We start from the raw sequence: 23,001 nt of genomic DNA, 5'->3' as shown, positions 1-23,001 counted from the left end.
GTTACCTTTTCTCCACATCCTCACCAGCACTTATGTCTTATCTTGTTGATAACAGCCATCCAACAGGTGTGAAGTGCTATCTCGTGGTTTTAATTTGCATTTAATGATTAGTGATTCTGAGCACCTTTTCATATACATGTTAGCCATTTATATACCTTTTTTTGGGAAAATGTCTATTCAGATCTTTTGCCCACTGTTAATCAAGTTACTTTGCTATTGAGTTGTATGAGTGAGTTTTTTTTTCTTTCTTTTTTTTTTTGTACATAAATCCTTTATCAGATGTACGGTTTGCCGATATTTTCTCCCATTCCATAGGTTGCCTTTTCATTTTGTTGATTGTTTCCTTTGCTGTGCAGTGCTTTTCAGCTTGATGTAATCCACTTGTTTATTTTTGCTTTTGTTGCTTGTACTTTTGGTGTCATCCAAAATGTCACTGCCAAGACCGGTTGTCAAGGAGCTTTTTCCCTATATATTCTTCTAGGAGTTTTACTTTTTCAGATCTTATATTAAATTCTTTAATCCATTCTGAGTTAATTATGTGTATGACATAAAATATGAGTCCAGTTTCATTCTTTTGCATCTAAATATCCAGTTTTCCCAACACCATTTATTGAAGAGACTGTCCTTTTCTCATTATGTATTCTTGACACCCTTGTCAAAAATTATTTGAACATTCACATGTGGATTTATTTTTGGACTCTCTCATCTGTTCCATTGTTCTGTGTGTCTGTTCTGATTACTATAGCATTGTATAGACTAAATGATTTTTAATAAAGTTAGTTACCATTTATTGAGCTTATATATCAGCCTCTAGTCTTAACTGGAACCCAATGTAGAATACTTTCATAACCTCTCTTCACAGATGAGGAAATGACATCTTGAGAAGTTAAGTAATTTGCCCAAGGTCAGGAAGCATGCACAGAGGGCCCATTTAACTCTCTAAGCCCTGACTTCAAGTTAGCTGAAAGTTGCTTTTGGAACCCAATTAATTATGGGATAGGGAAGCATGCACAATGGGTTATCCCATTGCTTATACAGTTAAGTCATGGAAAGGCCAAAAATAGCTTTGGGGGGGTTGAGTGAAAAGAAAGCTAAATGAGACTAGACTCTAGGGTCCACAGAACTTAAAATAGCTGCAAGTGTTCCCAGCGAGTCAGGCCTCAGGTATGCATATAAGAATGTCGCAGCACTTCAGAACCTTATTATGCCATTAGTAGGCCTTTCCCTTGGTCTTTAAAGGACCTACCACTTTGTTAAGACAGAATTTAGATTTAATTTCACAAAACTTCCTTTCGCATGAACTCTCAAAACCTGGGTAGAGTTAAGGTCTTTTGTATTCTCATATTTGACGATGTAAGCTTTACACTTGTAATAAAGCATCATAAGGCTCCATTCAACCCTAACATGGATTCTTTACTTTTAGAATTGATTCTTTACTTTGATATTTTAGCACATTCAACATAGTATCTTTTTATATATAACTCTTATAGCAAAGCAACAAGGTACACTGTCTTCTCAGTTTATACCGGCTTGGGCTGTTGTACTTTTTCCAGGTTTGCTGATGTGATACAGAAAAGATACTTTGATCTCCATTTTAATAATTTCTCCCAGGGTGCTTTGGCATTTTTTTTCAGTGTCACTTGTGCTTACTGTAAGTACTCAGAAATAAGTAAGGTTTTTGAAAAAAGCTACAATATTCTGTAGTATTTTGATCAGATAGCTTTACAAAACTTAATTTAGAATCCTATTCATTCTTTACATACCGCAATGACCCATTATCATAAAATACCTGGTTTAGTCAATTGCATTTGTTTACTCTTTGTCTTTTTGGTTAATATATGGCTAAAGATTAGTGTAGCTTTAGTGTAATTTTAGTGATAACTGTTCATTAAAGAAATGTTTCAAATATACTGGTTGTTGGCAATATGTTGGTGAGTAAAACTAATGGATTTTTTCCTTCATTCACACAATAAACATTTATTGGAACCCTACTGTGTCTGAAGAACTCTGTTTGACCCTTACAGCATACATATTCCAGGAGCAATTGGTGTGCTCACACTCATATTTCTCAACAAGGTCAGTTCATTTGAAGTCTGCCAAGAATTCGACCCACTATTTTCTCTGAGCTTTGGACTTCATATATGAATTACTGTTTTCCTGTGCTTACCTTCTAAGTTAGGTTGAGCTTTTTGGTATACTTGTTGAATACCAAATGTTCTGTTTATATGTGTTTTTCCTTCATTAGAAGCTTAGGAGAGCTTCATCCTGTGGCTTATATATCTAGTCTAAGCTGTATTGCTGCCTGGACATGATATAATATGCTGCTATCGTTTGGCTTAGGATGATGTCATTGGCTCTCCCTACACACACACACATCCTTTCAGAATTCTGAACTTTATTGTTGGATGTGGTTTCTTGTGTAGAAATGGAGTATGTAGTAACAATGTTATGTAGTAATAACCTGGACAGTGGTGCTCTGTATGGCTAGAGAAATGAGTAGGGCTTGGCTTTGACTCAGTATCTGCTATTACTGAGCTAGAATGGAAAAATAAACTCTTCATATGTTGTATTACCCTTTACTTGATATCTTGGTTGAATGTACAATGACTTATTTGTTTTTATTATACTTAGAACTTACTTTTTTTTTTCAATTTTTATCTATTTGTAGTTTTTACCTTGAATTAGCATTATAGCATTTAGTTATTGCTATTCAGTTGTGTTAATCCTTATGATAGTTGCCCTATTCTACTTTGTACTAAGCCAGGTGGTCAAAAATAATGTCTTTATACAGATACTCCTTTAAATGGACTAAATGTTACACTTAATCTCAGGGTATAGCAGATGTTAGGTAAAGCATAGTTTCTGAGTTGATTTTTTTTTTTTTTTAGCTTGCCTATGGAACAATGAAAAGCTTATAGCTGCTGAATATAACCATATAATAAGCCAACTAAAATTGCATATAGGAATTTTAGGAAAACAGGAAGGCATAGGAAATGTAATGACATAAATTGTTAATATTTTCATTTAAAAATATTTCATTATTGAATTAAGTGCCTCAAAATATAAAAGAAAGTAAATATATAGTACAGTAGTTGAATCTTTGATTAGAGTCACTGTATTGTTTCCATAGTTAATACAGCAATTCTAGGGCCTTTAACAGTTTAGTTAAGATTTTTCATCTAAACTCATTTTAATGTTTCTGTAACTGTATTCAAGATAATTTGTGTGGACGTGTCTACTTCATCAGGTAGCATCTTGTCATTTTTAGCATTCCAGCATCCAGGATGTTGACTGGTGCTTAGAAGACCCTGCAGTAAATAATTGTGAAATGCTAATAAAGGATTTACATAGAGATTTCTATTTTAGGTATATGTGTATAAAAGCTGGGTTCAAATCACTGAACAGTAATTATTATGTCATGCAATCCTATAAACATCTGACAAAGATGAAAATTAATAGGTTATACTTGTATTGCCTGTTTTCTAAAATGCCTAATGGTTTAGGTAATTGATGACTTTTATCTTCATCTGGGGCTTATCATTCACTGGTGATATGTAAGCTTGGAAAAGTACCTATTTAGGCCTTCATATAAAATAGGAGTTGGGTGCTCTTTCTGGTAGAAATAGGTGGGACAAAAATGGGTGATGTCAGGATGGTCCACATTTTGAGATGGAAGATAACATTTCTACAGAGTGACTTTCTAAGTTATATTTAGAGTTCTGCTAAATTAATTTGATCTAGTGAGGCTCCATGGAATGAGCTTTGGGAGCTCTTATACTATTCAGAGAAACTTAAACCACCATGCTCAAACTTGGTGGGCTTTTTCAATTAAAAATCGAAATGTTTTTAATAGTCTGTTATAAAGATCATGGTTATTCTAAGCTCCAAGAAAGGAGAATGTAAATTACATATTAATTTGTGCTTTGTTATGATGTAAAAAATTAAAACTGTAGAGCAGATTTTGGTGTGGTTATTTGTTTTAGAGAATGTTTAACTTATGTGCAAGTAAAATTATTCAATTTACCAAAGTGTTATTTACACAAACTTTTTAGGAAGTCAGTTACACAAGGTTGAGGTTCATTTGAGGTTGTAAAAATACATTACTGAATAGTGTAATTTCTTATTGCTGCATAAAATGTTTTACTGACATCTAGCAGAATTAATACCATACGTTTTTACAAATGAACATGAATAGATCATTTACATTCCCTTTCTAGTCTTAGTTTAAAGAGTCTAAGAAATTTAGTGTTAAAATAACCCTTAAAAGGAAAATAACTCTTATATATTAAGATTTTATATCTTACATTTATCTGTGGAAAGATATGCTTTTAAATTAGATAAATATTCCAAGGTTCTTTTGGAATATTATGTCCTTACAAAAAAAGTTATTATTTCAGTTATAATTTCCTAGCAAACTATTTCTAACCAGCTTCATGAGGAAGTATTTCTTCCGTCATGAAAAACTTTCATAAAACCTTCTGTTATTAACATCCGAAGGACAAAGGAAGATTAAGTGCAATTAGACTAGAAATACGATTAGGGCTGTGGGTTATGATTTTCTTTCTAATTGCATATTCCTGTGAGCCAATTATAGTTTGTGTATATACTTAAGGACCAAGAAATTAATTGACCAAGTAACCTGTTTATTCCTAAGATCTACACATCGTGAGTGTGTGTGTAGAGGGGAGATGCGTGTGTGTACATACATGTGTTTACAAGGCCCTAAAGTTCACATTTCTTTCTCAGCAGTCGCTGACTCCCGATGCTTTCTCCATACAGAGATTCGTGGTCATCTTTTTCATAGTACTTTAAATAATTTTAATATGCTAATAGTATCGACTTAGAGATTCTGCTTATCTCATGTAAGATAAAACTAATAGACATCTAACTAGATAGAATTCTGAACATCTTTGTGATTATGGGGAAATTTACTATTTATAATACTACAATTATGTTTCCTTCTTGGAGGCACGTATTAAATCGTTAATTCTTTGATCAGTTTACGTCAGGGTTATTTGGTAAAAAAAAGTTTGTTGGGTGGGTTTGGAGAAACAAATTAATCAATTTAAATATAAATTTCCTTTTCTGAATCATCTAACATAGTTTAGAACGACAGGCCAGTTATCTGCAGTTCAATTTTCCTAACAAATGTATGATAATTTTCTCTGCTGGAGTTAGCTTTGTGATTTTTGAGCAGGAGATTATGTTGGTATTTAAATTCAAAGTTGAAAAAAAAAGCATTGAAAAGTTTTGTTACTGCATTTCTACTGACTGGAGTGGGTATTCTTATAGGTGGTACCTCTGTATGCAGATTAAAACAGGCATGTTCCTTACATTCTGCAAGTTTACAGATCCAAATATTTTAAAGTATTATAACTGTCTTTGGATGTTTTGCTTATGCTCTTTACCTTCTTGCTGATTTGGTTACCATCTGTATAAAAAGTTTTAAAGTGTATTCAGCTTATGTTTTACAGAGTAGAATATATCATATTCCCTAAATTAACAGGCTTTGAAAAAAATGGCCTAGTATATTTTTCTAAGCTACAGATAAAAAAACCAATAATTTTTATTAATAAATTTTACCCTATATAAATCAAAATTTGGGTCATGTGTTTTAATTACTCATATGTAACAAGGTAAGATTAGAAATATAGTTACCAAGGTAAAAGTATGGAATGATTCTAGTTTAAATTAAACGCAGAGAGTTGGTACAGAAGTGGAGCTGAATGGTTTATTTTATTTGTTTATTGGCACTATGGAGTACAACCTTGGTTAAGGAGCATCAGTGGGTAGGTTCTTATATCCTGTCAGTATAATCAGTGACTTTTCCTCCTCCCTCATTTCCTCATCGTACTGATCCCCATATCTTGTCCCATAGCTTCAGAATTAACTCCCGAGTCTGGTGGCTTCTCTTCATCCCCTTCATGGCATGATTATTACTGTTGCTTGGACTCTTGGAACTACCACCTCTTAAGTGGTTTCCACTGCCATTAGTCCCCCATCTTTAATTTAGCTATTGCACTGCTATAAGCACAGTCTTTCTAAAAGAAAAGAAAATGATTTCTGAAGTTCAGAATCCTTAGCTTGATATAAAAGACTTATCTAAGCCTCCTCCATTGTGTACCTTGTGTTTTTTGCGAACTAAACTCACTTTTTATGGAAAATTCTATTAGCCTTTTATAGCTCCACACTTTTACTGTTCCTTGTCAGGTAAAGTAATTGCCTTATATTAGATTAAGTTAGATTTTCCTATTTGTGGTGACAGTTTATGATAATAATTCAGTGAGACTTACTCTAAAATTTGGGTCAAACTATCTCCAAGGGTAATTCAGACAAACAACAAATGAAATTAAGCTCTTCTATAGTAGAGACTTCTATGTATTCACCAAATCCTGTTTTCTCTCCCGCTTGATTCCACATCTAGACTACATTTCTTACCCCTCCGTGCAATTAGGTAAGGCTAAATGATATACAACACTGCCACCCTTGTTCAATAAAAAAAGCACTAGTTTCATCCTCCGTATTCTTTCTCTTCCCTCATCTGCCAGCTACATGCAGGGATTCTAGCAGAGGACTACACCCAAGGCTCTGGGGGAAAGGTGGAGTCATCAGGTAAAGGAAGTCTGAATCTGTCTGAATGATCATGAAGGCCATCTGTCAACCATGAAGATGCGCATTGGGCTTTTACTGTGATAAGGCACTAATTTTTAAAAATCGTAGCTGCTAGCATTATCAACTTGACTGTAGCTCAGAGTTTAAGAGAAAAAAAAAAGTTCCACCAGTTGCTACTCCCGGAGCTGCTTTGAAGTTTACCTTGGGAGTCCCATTCTGACTTCATCTGATCCATCACACTGGCAAGTGGGGTTCTCTGTTGTCAGTGATTCTGTCAACGTCAAGTTTGTGTGTTCTTGGTGGGATTATTTATTTTTGTATGGTTTGCGATTCTAACTAAAGATGCTATGTAACTTACTCCGATTAAATTTTTAAAGGATCGTTTCAAAAAAGTTCAGAGCTGTTTTAAGCAATGGTGGCCTTGCGAAAATAGTCCATGGTATCCCAGAATGTCTGGCAAGACAAGAAATTTAGTACATTTGTTAAATGGTCTTATTATTTTACATAAACATGTTATGTTTCTTGGATATGCACTACATGAAGAGTTCTGTTATATAAACCTATCCTAATTACCTGTTTATGAAATATCTGAGAATAGAAAGCATGGCTTTTTATATAAATGTGGAAAATAGGATGGCAGTAGGACCTGAGTTCAAGTTACAGTGTTACCATGGTTTTTGAACATAATCCGTTCCAGAAGACCGTTCGAGTTCTGAAACGTTCAAAAACCAAGGCACGGTTTCCCCATTGAAAGTAATGCAAAATGGATTAATCCATTCCAGACCTTTAAAATCAACTCTTAGAATTGCAAATTTAGCATGAATTTTACCATCTAATGATACCAGAGATCCATAAAATTTGCAGCGTTCGTAAACCGAAATGTGCGTCAACGATGACATTCGAAAACCGAGGTACCACTGTATTTTTGTCACTGTTTTGCACTTTATTCACAGTGATTTTAGACGGGCCTCATGTAAAGAATATAAAAAGAAAATAACAGTGGTACCTTGGTTTTCGACCGTAATCCATTCTGGAAGACCATTCGGGTTCTGAAGCGCTCGAAAACAGCCAACAGCTAGGCCTCAGGATCTTGCACTCAGCGGAAGCTGCGTGACATGTTTGACTTCCAAGGCATGTTCGAAAACTGAAGCATTTACTTCTGGGTTTACAACGTTCATAAACCGAAGTGTTCATCAATGGAGGCGTTAAAAAACTGAAGTACTGCTACTATATAGTGCTATTCTGATTGAGGCTCTTCCAAAGTGTCCTTTGGTAAAGGAGGTCCAGAATACATGCCAGGTGATTTCTAGTTTATTTCATAAAGACTAAGGAAAGGATAGATAAATGATACCCATAAGTTCAACAAATGTTTCTTGAGTAGTTGTGCTAGGTGTTAGAGAAACGAACCAAAAGACAAACACCTTAATTTTCGGAAGGAGCCCACCTTCTGGTAGATAAGCCTTAGATTAATCATTTAATCGTGAAACAGGTTAGTGAATAGTAGTATTAGGCTTTTCCTTTCTATTGCATTTAAGTGAAAGTATAATAGTTAAAATACACAGTAGTTCCCCCTTATCCGTGGTTTCACGTTCCACAGTTTCAATTACCCACAATCAACTGGTCCGAAACTGTTAAATGGAAAATTCCAGAAATAAACAATTCATAAGTTTTCAGTCAGATGTCGTTCTGAGTAGCGTGATGAAATCTCGCGCTGTCCCATTCCGTCCTGCCTGGGACGTGAATCATCCCTTTGTTGAGCATATCCACACTGTACATGCACTCTGCCCGTTAGTCACTTCGTAGCCTAGCCATCTTGGTTATCAGATAGCCTCACAGTATCTCAGTGCTTGTGTTCAAGGAACCCTTATTTTACTTAATAATAGCCCCCAAAGCGCAAGAACAGTGATGCTGGCAATTCGGACATGCCAAAGTAAAGCTAGCTGTAAAGTGCTTCATTTAAAAGAAAAGGTGGAAAAGGTTCTGACTTAAAAAGGAAAGAAAAAAAATAGTATGCCGAGATTGATAAGATCTATGGTAAGAATGACTCTTCTGTCTGTGAAAACTCTGAAGAAAGAAAGAAATCTGGACTAGTCGCACCTCAAACTAAAAGTTCACAGCCACAGCCACCGTGGTTGGTAAGTGCTTAGTTAAGACGGGAAAGGCACTCATTTGTGGGTGGAAGACATGAACAGCAAACTTGTTCTTATTGAAGGCAGTGTGTTTTGCCAGAAAGTATTGAGCCTATACGAGGACTTCAGCAACGAATCCCCTGAAACAAGGAACACCAAGCCATTTATTACAAGTAAGGATGGTTACATAGATTCAGGAATAGGTTTGGCATTTTATCATCTCATACCATCATAAGAAGAAAGGTGAGTACAGTACAATAAGATAATTTGAAATATACCACATTTATGTAACTATTACAGCATATTATCTGTTGTATTAGTTATCAATCTCTTACTGTGTCTAATTTATAAACTAAAGTTTATCATAGGTATGCATGTATAGGAAAACAATACATATAGGGTTCAGTACTATCTGCCGTTTTAGGCATCCAGGGGGGTCTTGAACGTCTTGAAAAGTATCCCCTGAAGATAAGGGGGTCTTACCGTAGGTGGGGAGACAGAGAGAGAGAGAGAGAGAAAGAGATCAGTGATTTGACATCACCATGAAAAATTACTGCTTTATGTTTGAAGCTATATTATTCAGTACTTGTCCTATCTCAACACTACATAGAAAGGGTTCAAAAAATTCTAATCAGAGATGAAGAGAGAGAGAAAGAGAGGAAAATCCAATTTGCCTATTTTTTTGAGTGAAAAAATAGCTTAGTTTGGTTTTGTTTTCCTCCTACATTGAATCTTTCCAATACATCTGGAAGTGCCATTCAGTTTTTTTCTTCCAAATGCTCCAGCTTATTCTAGGTATTGTTAAGGAGTCAAGCTGTATCCGATATTTGTTCACTTTTATCATATAAAGAAAAAAAATAACTTGGATGCTAATAACAGTAAACTCTGGAACTTTGTGACTTTCGTCCATTTGTAGTTTCTGGGCAGTGCCCTTTTGACTAAAGTACAGTTCAACGAATAATATCAATAGACTATATTTGACTAAGATTATAATGGCCAGTTCTATGGATGTTCTAGAGGAATAAAGTGTGATGCTACTCTAAAATATTTTATGACAGTTTGCCCCTGTATTTAGTCATGCCACTAGTAGTTTTGTTTTTTTCTTAAATTGCTTTCAGTCCTTGGCAACATTTCCTGGCATCCTCTTATGCACAATATTTGTAGAATTGTTGAGGTGGAAGGTGTCCTGTGTATGCAAACACAGAACTGGTTTTTACCATGTTCTGTTTTACTCTGTGGCCTCTACAAAGGTGTCTTTTATAAAAGACAGTTTCCTTCAGGATATTTCCTGCAGGTTTTGGCCATTTCCGACTTTAATGAAGCATTTATTTTTGGACAAACTTCTGCTTCACAGCTACATATTTGATTCTTTGGTGTCAATATTTATGAAAGTAAATGCTAGAATAAACATCTATGCTTCCTTATTTTTGCGGCCTTACTCTGTTGAGCCTTTTGATTCTGGGTTTATTCTAGAGATGTGTAGTTAGCTGTATATTTCCCATTGAACAACATGTTCATTTCTGTATTTAAGGACACAGTGTGGGGAAAAATACAGCTTGTAGGCTAGATTTAATTTACTAGATTCTTTTGCATTAAGCCAATCTGGGGTATCCAGACATTTCAAGATAGATTTCTGTTCTTTGCCTACTGTCAGTAAATTAGCTTGATTGGCAGTCAAATCTTGTTGAGGTTAAGCAGTTACTCTTTTCGTAGACCTTTCCCCTTAATCTCTTCTACATTTAACCATGAAATTAACCCTATTATTATGCTATATGAGCTAATCTACCGTTATTATTACCTAAGCAGAGTGTTTATAGCTTCAGCTTAAGTGTTTGAAACCTTACTTTTGTTTATCAGTTGTATGTTGTTAAAACATATTTGGACTTAGAATTCTACAAATTTTCAGCATAGATATCATGAGAAGAGATAATTACTTGTCCAGGAGACCGTTGTGCTTTCTGTGTCATATTAAGTTATTATTTATTCAAATAGAGATAAGAAAGCTGGTAATTTTTTTCAGGTTCTTGTTCAGAGGAACTATAGCCATCATACAGATTAGAAATCTCGTGTTACATGATATAATTTTATTGTCCTTTTGAGGTAGCGGTAAGACTTTTATTCCGTAATGTTAATAGTCATAATCAACTCTTTCTTGGCCTTGAAATTTATTTTAGGACTCTTTGTTCTTTATCGACATGTCTCGTAGATGATCAGATGATGTGGAAAGAGCATGGTATTTTTGTCCCTTCAAAAGGGAGGCCCTTTTAGATTTAGCCCCTTGAAAGGTGAAGGTCCTCTTCAAGGCTTTTTTCCCCATGTCTCCTGTTGACATAACTCTCTCTTCAAGCCCTGCAGTCCATGGTCCTACCATTTCCCATGGTAAACTGCACCTTTCCCCATTAAAGGAGTTCCTCTCCCTTGATCCCTTCCTGATTCTTGCTGCAGGTTTCCAAATAGGATGCACTTTGAAACTTTACTCTCTGATTGCCTGCTTGGAGGAAGGGGATGGGCAAAAACACTGTTGATGGAGTGATTGTGCATGCTGCATTTCAGTGAGTTGCTCCAGAATAGGCAGGCAGGAGCTGATTCATTACTTGGTTATCTGGGAAGAAAGCATTCCCCTCTAAGGTTAGTATTAATTTTTTTCAGTGTCAACACAATCAAAATTTTGAAAATATTTAAAATTTTTCAATAAATATACATATTTGTTTCTAGAAGGAATTTAATAACCCACTTGGTTATCAGAGATTCTGGAAATGCATAGTCTTAAATTCAAATGTGCTGAGAGGATCATTGTGAATTTCTGATTCTCCTCTGGTCATTTCTTTCCTGTGGTGATAGACGACTTGCCCTAGAGATGCTGAGCATTCTGCTGCCGCCTTCTCCTTTCCAAGTTACTACCTGCATGGCTCACACCTCCTGGCAGTCCTTATGCTAATTCCTTTCCAAACTGTTGGTTGTATGAAGCTTTACGCCCTGGCAGATTCTTCAGGAAAGACTTATAGGAACAATATTCCTTGAATCCTGCATACTTTATGTAGCAAGAACTCAGATATAATATTTGTCTGTGGCTCTTATACTTGAGGGTCACTTTGGCTTTATTAAAATGTGTTTGATGTAGGCTGTTCTGGATCATTTCCCCCAGTATATGTATGTACTTTGAATATGTAGTCTCAAGTTTTATTTTAGGAGAGTTTTATTATAGTTTTTAGCAATTGGGGGGGGGCGGTTATTGCTTTGATCTTCATTGACTCCTATTAAACGTATATTGGACTGTCTTGCTTATGTTATGTTACATACCAATTGTTTTATTTTGAAATCTTTTTGTCTCATTTTTATTAATTCTAAAATTTGTTAAGGCATTACCCATTGTGTTTCTTGTAATTTAGTCTTCATTTCTGAAATAACTTTTTCTTTTATTTCTGTGTGTTTCCTGAGTTAGGTCACTTTTCATACCTTCCTTGCCCTCAAACATACCATTTCTGAGGTTTTCTAATTCTGATGCTTTTCATTGCTTCTATCATTTAAAAAAGATTTTTAGCTTGTTTTGAACTGTTAGGTTTTTGGTCGTCTTATTTTGGTTTATTTTGGTTTTATAGTTGTTAATACTTGGTGGTTATTTCTGTAACATTGAGCCCATTAGTCCTAATGAATTTTAGATGTTTAGAATCTCTATTAATTGAATTCTTTGGAAGTTTATAAAGCTTATGGAACCTTCTACTAGTTATGATTTTGCCAGGGTTCCTTAAAGGACTACCATTTTGCCACCAGAAAAAAAATGAACTTAAAAATTTTTAGCATCTCATCTGCTGTATATATATATATATATATATATATATATATATATATATATATATATTTCTTTTGTGATGCATTCCAAATGCCAGAGCTCCATCTTAATTTGTGGTGCATTCATAAAGTGCTTGTCACCAGGCTTCATGGCCACCTTAGTGACGTTTTCTTTACAACCTTGATACAAAAATACACTGTCTTGGGTTTTATTTGAAAATAGGTTGAAGGCCTTCCTCCCAATGTCTTATTTCAATGTATGTGCCATGTGACACAAATTTAATTGAGAGAGCTGTAACCTAGAGAATCATTCCTACATGGCTGTTTGACTACATTTTTTTTATTGTTTTTCTTAACAGACCTCAGGTTACAAGCTATGTCAGGCCTCATTTGGTCAGAAGTGTGTTTGTTTCTCTTGTCAGCTTCTTGATTGGTTCCTTTCCAGATTTCTGTAGGGCAGCCATATGGTCATTTGTGCATGTTTTCTAGATTGCTTCTTTGGCAGGATTCCACATTTAGTTGATAAGTATTTCACAATCTACTTACACAGAGATGGCTTCAGTTTTTGCCATTTAGTTTTATTTCAGATAGTGTATTCATTCATATCTAGTGTCTTTTCTATCTCTTATCTGAAGTTCATTTGATTTTGATGATTTTATTTTATGTGGCCCCATGTATTTTGGCTAACTTTTCATCTTCTCATATATCAAGGAAGCAAGACCCATAAAGGCCAATGGTGAAGTGCCTGAACTATACTAATTTTGGAAAGCTGAATATAGTAATACTTCTAGATGATCAATATTAATGTACATTAGACTGGCTAGAGAGGTATACCTGTCTCCTTTCTACAATTTTTTATTCTTCGTTGTACAGTTCTTAAAGTTTCTTTTTTTTTGTTTGTAATTTTTATTGAAAATTATTCTCTCTAACGGTAAGGTAAGGAGAAAATTATTCAAAATGTTGGTAGTGATGTTACAGCAAAAATTAATGAAATTTGTTAAGGATGGCCAGGCAGACTTTATTCTGGAGGTCTATTGTGGTAAGTGTAGGAACCATTACAGTGGGGTTTTGCAGTGGGGGAGAGAGCTTGGGCTCAAATTCTAAATACAACATGGAAAGGTAGGAATTTATAGCCCCGGAGCAGAGAAGTGGATGGAAAATTACCAAGAGGAAAGAAACTTGGGGGTAAGTGGGGGTTTTAGCTAAACAGACCTAACAGGATTGTTGCTGAAGGCAGGCCAGGATGATGGGACATCAATCACATGGGGGATCGGGGATGAGGAGCCTGGTCAGACATGAAGGGTGATCAGATATTGAGGGAGGGGAATTCTGGTTAAACTGACTTAGAGAGATTCTTGCTAAAATTGGACAATGCAGAGATGAACACGAAAACTCAAGAGTTAGGGCCTAGTTGAGAAGACTTAAGAGGAGCCTGACTAAAGTTTGGCCAAGGAGAAAGTCTTTGTCAGTGATATATATTTAAAATTATAGCTTTCAAGGAAGTAGCTCTCATTACAGAAATACTGAAGCAAATTTCTATTAACAAAGTAGAACTTTTAGCAAATTTATGCTTAACCTCAGTGATCCAATAGCAGGAAAATTTCCTACCTGCTATTTATGGCTAGTGATCTCCAATAGATTATAAATTGTGTCATTTCAGGATATTTTGAAATTAAAGAAAAGCAACTTAATGTCTTCAGTCTCTGCTCAATGAATTTGTGATTTTGATTTTGATGATGAAGGTTGCAATTATAATTAATGAATTAAGTTAGACTTAATAAAAAACTCATTGATTTTCTGTCTGATAAGGTTTAATAAACTAGCTATAATATAATATTTTCAGACGCCGGCTTAAATTCTTTAACCAAATTAATTATTAAAATCTAAATTTCCCTTTGCTTATATGTCTGATTTAACTTTGCTCTGGCACTTTCATTTTATAAATGAACCGGCTTAATAGATTTTTCAGGAAGTAAATTTTATTGTAGTGAACTTTTATTTGTATGCAAAATACCCGGGGTGGGAGGCTCTCTTTCCAGAAGAAGCTATGTTGAACTTGATCTCATCTTTGTCCTGTTCCTAAGCCTTCTGCCTAGAGTGCTCTGTATTGAGATTTCTTATTGTATTTAGATTTCTAATAAGGGTTCTTATTGTCCTGGCTGGCACTCAGTTTAGAAAGTGACCTTTTGAAAGAGATGACTAATGTTTAAATTTATTAGATTTTAGAAGTTGAGCTGCTAGTTGCAGATTCCAAAGCATGGGTTGACTTTGCAGCAGGATATTTTCTTGGGTGTATAGTCAAACTTTCAGTGCCGCTAAATGGAGTAGGTTCTTGTCAAAAAGGATTTTATTTTTGAGCACCTATAATTCTAAAGGATCTAGTTCCAGTCCTTCAGACATAGGTTCTTAGGCTTTTAGTTGCATTACAGTAACCTGAGATGCTTATTAAAAATTCGCTTTTCTTGGTCCCACTACCAGGGAGTCTCACATTGTTGATGAGACATTGAGCCCAGAAAAGAGCATATTCAACAAATATCTCACACTTTGAAAAACGTTGCTTTTGGACGTCAGTGGTTCCCAAACCTGATGACACATCTGAATCAGTCTGGCTTGGTTGATACCTGGTTCTACCCTCTATCTGCTTAATTAAAATCTCTGGGAGTTTGGCCCATTAACTTGCGTTTTTAACAAGCTGCCTGGTGACCCGTATGCAGAAAAGCACATCTCAGGATCCCCTGAGATCCATTTTTAGTCCACCTATAAGTTAGTTGCCTGAGGACTTTGTGCCTTTATGTTCTAGGATCTCCCAAGATCTAATTTCTCGGTGAAATATGAAAGCTGTTTCTGCAATTTCTCAGACTTGCCCAGATGTTGACATTGTAGTGGCTAAAACATACTGCCAATTTTTTTTAAACATTCTTTAACCTTCTTCTAATTAGTACTAAGCAATTTAAGGCATACACACACGTATACATTATGGGACTTAATAGCTGTTTTCATTTTGGACGCACAAAATCATGTGGCAGACATGATTTTGCTCTGTTAACTGTTGAAAAATAAAAAGGTTTTACACACTTCAGGAGGTTAAATTCAAGACAAAATGTCGTTATATATGTGTATTCTGATACTATTTGCTAACATTGTTAATGTGCTATTTTTATATAAAAATTAGTTACGAGTTCTGCATAGTGAAGAACTGGAATAATTGGTATTAGTACTAGTTATCTTGAGCATTTTGCTGAATTGTGTGGCTTGAGGATTCTTTACAGTCATAATCAGTGATGGATTTTTAATAAAGTAAGAAGCAGTTCATTCTTGGTGGTGGTGTTGTAACGGCCAAGTTTCATGGAGTTATAGTCCTTACCGATAGATAGTTGAAATAATAGCTCTTTTTCAAAAGGTTTAAATAAATTATTTAAATGCTTTACGTTTAGATGTGCCTTCCGTATGTAATCACTGTTAATGGAAAGCCTTGGCTAATAATCACTGAAAGCTAAACACAGAGAACTGACATTTTTCATTAGCTTATGTGGAGTAAATTAGCCTATTTCATCCTTATTAATGTAGGATGAAAAGATTGGAGTGTGTTACAGTCCAAAAAAGAATGTGAGCACTTTTTTTTTATTATGTGTTTTGGTATACGTTCTATAAGAATACATTATGGCACTCAAAAGTACTACATCCTCTTTACCAGTAGGTAAGGTTAGTTGGGAAGGTGTGGTGGCTTGTTTTGTATTAGTCTGTAGCTAAAGTTCTTCAAGTTTCTAATATTCAATAACGTTTTTTATTAATTGCAGAAATTCCACTTCACTTTAATTTTCCACTGCAGATTAGCTTGAGACATCAGATTTCCGAACTCACTAACTAGTCAATCTTTAATCATTGCTACTCAAGTAAAATTGCTGTTGGGAACAAATTAATTTAACATATTACATTGCTCTGGCAGTTAGGTATTAAGCATTTTTTGCCTGTTCAGAGCAATGCCTGGTTTGATATTCAGATTCAGAGTTACCTAATATAGCTTCTTGTTTTTAACTTGTTTTATTATTATTAGTCTAAAGTTGAATTTCCAGTTGGCTGTTAGAGAGCAAGAATTATTTGGTCCAGTCCTCAGTAGGTACCCAGAGGAGCCCCAGGACTACAACTGCTGCTGCCATGTGGCTTTCTATTCTGGGAGGGGAAGGCGGGAGGGAAAGTACAGCCTATAGATGAACGTAATGAGGAAGACTTTTTACGTATTGCTGCTATAAACAGTCATTCTCTGGTCCTAAAATGAAGATAGTACTGGAAATACATGTGATTTTTTTTTAAACTTCTACTTTATTGCTGAATTTAGTTATTCTGTATTTTACCCTCACATAAATAAGTAAGAGATGTTAGCAATAGGACTGCAAAGTGGTATGACAAGACTCTTACTCCTTGAACATTTCCCTTGGTGTAGTTAGAGAACATCATTTTTGCTGTCTGCTGCCTCTTGTATTTTTGCCTTGTGCTCCTTCCTATCCTTCATTGGAGTCCATGTGCCATGCATACACTGCTTCGTATTATAGTTTGATTATACATATCACATCTCCCCCAACCAGAATGGTAACTCCTTGAGGAGAGTCTGAAACTTACTATATTTTGTAATTCCCTTGGGTACATGGAACAGTGCTTTGCAGGTAGTAGACATTCAGCAAGTTTTATTTAGTAATAAATGCTGACCTGGTTTCACTACTTCTTGATGCACATTTAGCTTAAGAAACGACAGAGTATTGTGTTGATTTTTTTCATATTTACATATAGAATTAAATATTTATTTTAGCTATTTTATTTATTCAAGCTGTTGTAAATTAATTCAAAGATTGTTTGACTATATTAATATATGTTTCTAGTTGAAAAGGTGTCTTCTCGTTTGGTGTACTTGAGTTGAGGTTATTTCTTAATAATTAGTAGAGAAATACTGTGATCACTCAGTTCAAAACTAAATACATATTCTTTTTTTTCTAATTTTTTAAAAAAATTATTTATTGGGGTGACAATTGTTAATGAAATTACATAATTTCAGGTGTACAATTCTGTATGAAATCATCTATAAATCCCATTGTGTGTTCACCACCCAGAGTCAGTTCTCCTTCCATCACCGTATGTTTGATCCCCCTTACCCTCATCGCCCTCCCCCCACTCCCTTACCCTCTGGTAACAACTAAACTATTGTCTGCGTCTATGAGTTTTGAAAACTAAATACATTTTCTAATCACAACTATAATCATGAAATTAGAAAATTTATTGTGTTAAATATATAAATAATGCAATACAATTGATTTTTCCTCATTGCACTAAATTGTAAAACCAGAATTGGTAGGAGATAATACCACAAATTAAATAAATAAAAATTGGGGAGAATCAAGCCTTAGACGTGGAGGCAGTTAAAAACTAACCCATTGCTATGATAGTTTGGATAAGAACAAGTCATCTTGTTGAAATAGAATTACACTGTTTATGATGACTTGATAAGTTTAAGGCCCTCGGGATATTTGATATTGGCATTATTATGGCTAATCATATCTTGGAAGAGTGCTAGTCTTGACAATTTTTAAACTTACTCTGAATTTTTACCCTTCAAATAATTTACATGGAAATTACTAATAACTCCGTATCTTTTTTAAAAAATTAGTTTCAGGTGTACAAAACAATGTAATAGACATTTCACCCCTCACGAAGTGATAATCTCCTACCCCAATCTACTACCCCTTTGACATCATAGATGGCTGTTACAGTTCCACTGACTCTATTCCCTATGCTGCGCTCCACATCCTGTGACCATGTATATATTAGATTATGAACAACTCCATATCTTTAAAATTTTCCTGGTATGAGGAATCTCACCTGGTATGGTGAGAATCTTTCTTTTAAAGTATATGTTTCAAATGTAACCTTTAAAGTATTTTTAAGGCAGACTTTGTGTGTGTGTGTGTTGGTAATGTGTGGTGCTACACATTCTTAACAACAATGTGCAGTAGGGTTATATCATAGAATTAGACCAAACTAACTAGCCAATCTATAGATTGAATTAGTACCCAGTTTCAAGTCCCTTATTCCAGTGGTCTTAATATTGAAGTAAGACCACCCATTGAGATATAGGAAGAAAACATCATGACTTCTAATAATTTTCATACTCACATATTTTTTAATTTTTTTATTTCATACTAAATTTCTATTTTGTCTGTTTTATCATTTTTATAACATATTAGTAATATGATACATATGTCATTTATAAATAAGTAACTACACATGTTGCTGCCTGCTCGCGTATTTACTAATAGGAATATTTAGTCAAAATAACTTGGAGACCACAGTTCTGACAAAGTAGCTAATGACAGAGGTGGACACTATGTGGATAGCATGTGATCTTTCGAAAGTGATAGGCAACGGTCCAGTGATTAAAAATATAATTAAAGTTAGTAGATATAAATTAGAATATTGTACAGATCAAGGGGCTCATTTATAGCTTCTTCATAGACTTAACTCACTATAAAATATAAAAATGGTCTTTGTTGTTTATTTACCAAGTTAGAAGGAGTTTTAATAACTATAAGTAGACTTCGTACAACTTTTTAAATAGTTTGGAGCAGTTTAAGTTTTTAGGCACAAGTTTTTCACATGTGATGGCTTTTTGTTTTCTGGTTATAGCTGACCTTTGTATAGGCCTTTTTAAGTTTAGTGTTGGTTCTTTTTCAAGGGATAATCTCTTTTTGTCTTATTTTTTCGTGGTGGAGGGATTGTAAGGTAACTTAAAAATTTTTTACACAAATTGTTATAAATCAGATTTTGAGAGACGTGTTGTCTGTTTCCCAAAGTTGCTAAAACTTGTGGATATTCCTTTATAACCAGAAAATTTTTAAAAAAATAATTAATAGAAACAGTTTCTAATAGTAGAACTAAAAACACTCCACATGTTTTCCAGTTTACCTATGTTAGAGGGAGGAGGTAAGAAGAAACAAACAGTAAAACATAGAAAACAAGTAGCAAGGAAGAATTACAATAGAAAGAAAAATATGACAAGTTACATCAGATTTGTTATAACTATAAACATAAGTGGAATAAACTTACCTTTTATAGGAATGATTACTACAGTTTTTTTTCAAAAAGCCCAAGTATATACTGTGTACAAGAGACACACATAAACAAAATGATTACAAAAAAATTGAAAATGAAAGAATAGGCATACATACCAGGAAAATTATACTAGAAAGAAAGACAAAGGGGATTATAATATTCAGTGTGACAGAGTTTAAAAGTAATAAATGGAACAGATTATAATGGTGAAGCATTAGCCATAATAATGATGTCATGGATTAATATGTACTCAATTATACAGAACTAAAATATAAATGAGAAAAATTGCAAGAGAAAAAGGAAATTGTTAGATCTCAATAGTAGTTTAGGTATTTTAGAGTACTTCTTTAATCTGTGACAGATCAAGCTGATAATTATATTATCCCTATATTCTGTATTTTCATTTCAATTAATGTACAAGACAAAAAACTATGTGTTCTGAAAACAGAAAATATATCTTCTCCATGATTCATGAAATGCTTATAAAAGTTTACCACATTTTTGGTCACAAGGAAAATAGCAGGTAATTCCAAAGAGTAGAAATAGGTCATTCTAGATTTTCTGCCTATGGTGAAATAAAGTTAGAGCTATGCAATAAAGGTAGGGAGGGAATTTGGTGATTTTCAGATCTTTTCTAACACTTTTGGGTCAATGAAGAAGTCAAACTGCAGTTGTAAGATACATAAAAAATATAACATCAAGAGTGTATACTACATTCACTTTTGTTTTTTGATTTAAAGGAAACTATTCTGGTTTTAGGAAGATTATTAAAGGATGGCATCCAATAACAAATGTTTCTTGACCCTGTAATGTGCAAGGCAATTTTGTTTGATATGAGCTATAAATGAATAAGACTATGAGCTTGTAATCCACTGGATTTTATTATTGAATGCACATTTGTAGTAAATTATTTGGGATGTATATATGAAAAATCCTCTATAGTTTAGTTCAGTATGATCATTTTAATTTTCAACTGAGGTACCTATGGAGAGAAATAGATCGTTATAGTGTTTTGACTGAACTGTGTAGAATGTCTGAAGATCTTTGTTTCTTTTTACCTCTGTTACCTGTTAGCAGTTCTGTTTCATTGATAATTCGGTTTTATCCCTCTGGGCTTCAAATTCTTTCTCCATAAATGAGGAAGTTGAAATAAAATATGTTTCATTATTCACATTATTTTTATGTAGCTGTGAATAAATTCATTAAGTACTGAGCATTGACTCCTTTTCAGTTTGTAACAACTAAACTTATGCTCTGGTGGGGGAGAGACATAAAGTTAGGGTGCCGTGCAAGCAGAGGAGGGTTCATATATCTTAAATAAGAGTTTGTCAAGTCAACAGGGAAGGAGAGAGTTCTAGGCTCAGGAAACAGTAGAATATATGGAGGCAGAGAAGGGAGTGTTTTACGTTTGGTGAACTGCAATTGGTTTGTGTGGCACTTAGCGTGGGTTTATGGAGGAGTAGCAAGACATTAAGCATTGAGGTTGAGGTACCTGGGAGCCAAACTGTGAAAAATACAGTCTTTGAGTTAAAGACAATAACCATGGGAATGTGTTTTAGCAGTGGAAGGAGGTGGCACTGTAAGATTTAGTTGAGGTGTATGCAGAAATAGCAGTTAGGAAAGTGGCAGGCCAGATGAGATTTGATGGAGTCTTATAAAGTAATGGCAGTGGAAACGATAAGTCAATTTCAGAATAGGTCTCTTAACTGGATGGGCTTCATCGGATCTGTGACAGCCCCAGAAGTACATGCGAGATTTAATGTGTGAATGAGTTTTCCTTTGCAGAGGTCTATATAAATTTCATCAGATCCTAGAAGAGGACTCTTAGAGTAAAAATATTGTAGAGAAAATGGATAGGGTGACATTCCACAAACTGTGAAGTTTAAATAACTTTGAATTTTACTTTATTCATTAGTGATTAATCTAAATTTTTTTTGTTTCCCTTTTTATAGTGGACAGGTCAAAATCTCAGCAAGTTCGAACCTCTAGTACAATAAGGCGAACCTCTTCTTTGGATACGATAACAGGACCTTATCTCACAGGACAGTGGCCACGGGATCCTCATCTTCATTACCCTTCATGCATGAAAGATAAAGCTACTCAGGTAAAATTAGCAAATCAAAATCCTTTTTATTCCCCTCTGATTCTTTTGCTTTGATCGCAGTAAAGACAATGTAATTTTTAATCAGATATTCCCCAATTTGAAATATAACATATTCAACCAAAGAAGAAAGCGATTTCTTTTAATAAACGTTAAACTAATTGCTTTTTATCATCTGGGGTTTTAAAGTGTTAAAATTATTTAGTATTTAGTAAATAGCATATAAATCTATATTACACGGTTTGGGAGACTTACGTTATAGTTTTAAGAGTTGCTCCCTTAAGGGACATCAGTACAATGACAAGTAACTGTATTAGAAACTATAATAGTTTTTGAAGAAAAGTTTTCACAGTCTTGGAAATAATGTATAAAGTATTAACACCTGACTAAGGAAATTTATGTTAAAGGTGTTTTTGGATTTGTTTGTTTTTTTGTTTGTTTGTTTTTTCCTGTTTAAAGAATGGAGCATTTAAATGTGGGGAAGTTCAAAAGAATGAGAACATTTTGGGCTTTGTAGTTTAGGAAAACAGAAAGATTAGAGTTTCTTGTCTGAAGAATGAGGGAAAAGAAAAAGGGTGGAAATTTTCAAACATGATCTCTGAGAATCTTCTCAATATTTCTAATTTTCTCAGACAAGCTTGAAACCATGAAATTAGCTTCTTTATCATCCATCCTTTCAATTCCCCCTTTGTAATATTTTATTCCACCCCTCGTCTTTTGCTTTCCATTCTTTGATTTGTGAGGAAAAGGACTCGTTTGATATGGTAGGCAGTGGGATTCTCAAGTTGAAATAACTAGCAGAATTTAGAGATGTGGGCCTGGACATTTAGAAATGGACACAGATAATTCAAAACCATCTTTGCGGAGGAGTTGGGTTCACAAGTGTCATAAGTGTGGAGGTGTAGAGTATAAAGAAAGAAGGTTAAGGGACTGAGGACTTAGTTTTTGGAAATGCTCACAAGGAAATGAGAGAAAAGTAATGGACTCAACCTGGGGGCGGGCAATAAGATGAGAGCATTAACATTATACCAGCTATGTACCATATGCTGTGTGTTTTCTATCCTGCGTTTCCTTTAAGTCTCACGAGAACATTGTAAGATTGTACAGATGGGGAAGCAGAAACTCAGGGAGGTTAAGTGACTTACTCAGTGTCATAAAGCTAGAAAGTGTTGGAGCCAGGTTTCTAACACAGGTTAATTTGTCAACCAATCTGAGCTCCAATTTTATGGTGCTGTTAGGATAAATGGAGTAGTATGCGTGCATGTATCACCT

General features: G+C 34.5%; 1 protein-coding gene across 8 annotated transcripts in view; it reads left to right on the top strand.

Moving 5' to 3' along the window:
• GLCCI1 (glucocorticoid induced 1) overlaps positions 1 to 23,001 on the top strand; it is a 157,363-nt gene that overhangs the window by 70,720 nt on the left and 63,642 nt on the right. For all 8 annotated transcript variants that reach the window (XM_081079960.1, XM_081079959.1, XM_081079961.1 and 5 more), the window contains one exon: positions 21,581 to 21,732. In XM_081079960.1, the coding sequence (XP_080936086.1) occupies positions 21,712 to 21,732 (21 nt within the window). In that variant the 5' untranslated portion in view covers positions 21,581 to 21,711. The remainder of the gene's footprint in view (positions 1 to 21,580; positions 21,733 to 23,001) is intronic.

Source organism: Rhinolophus hipposideros (assembly GCF_964194185.1).
Source record: "Rhinolophus hipposideros genome assembly, chromosome: 18".
Taxonomy (NCBI): Eukaryota; Metazoa; Chordata; class Mammalia; order Chiroptera; family Rhinolophidae; genus Rhinolophus; species Rhinolophus hipposideros.
The sequence above is the reverse complement of the archived record's forward strand: the minus strand, read 5'-3'. Positions and strand labels throughout refer to the sequence as shown.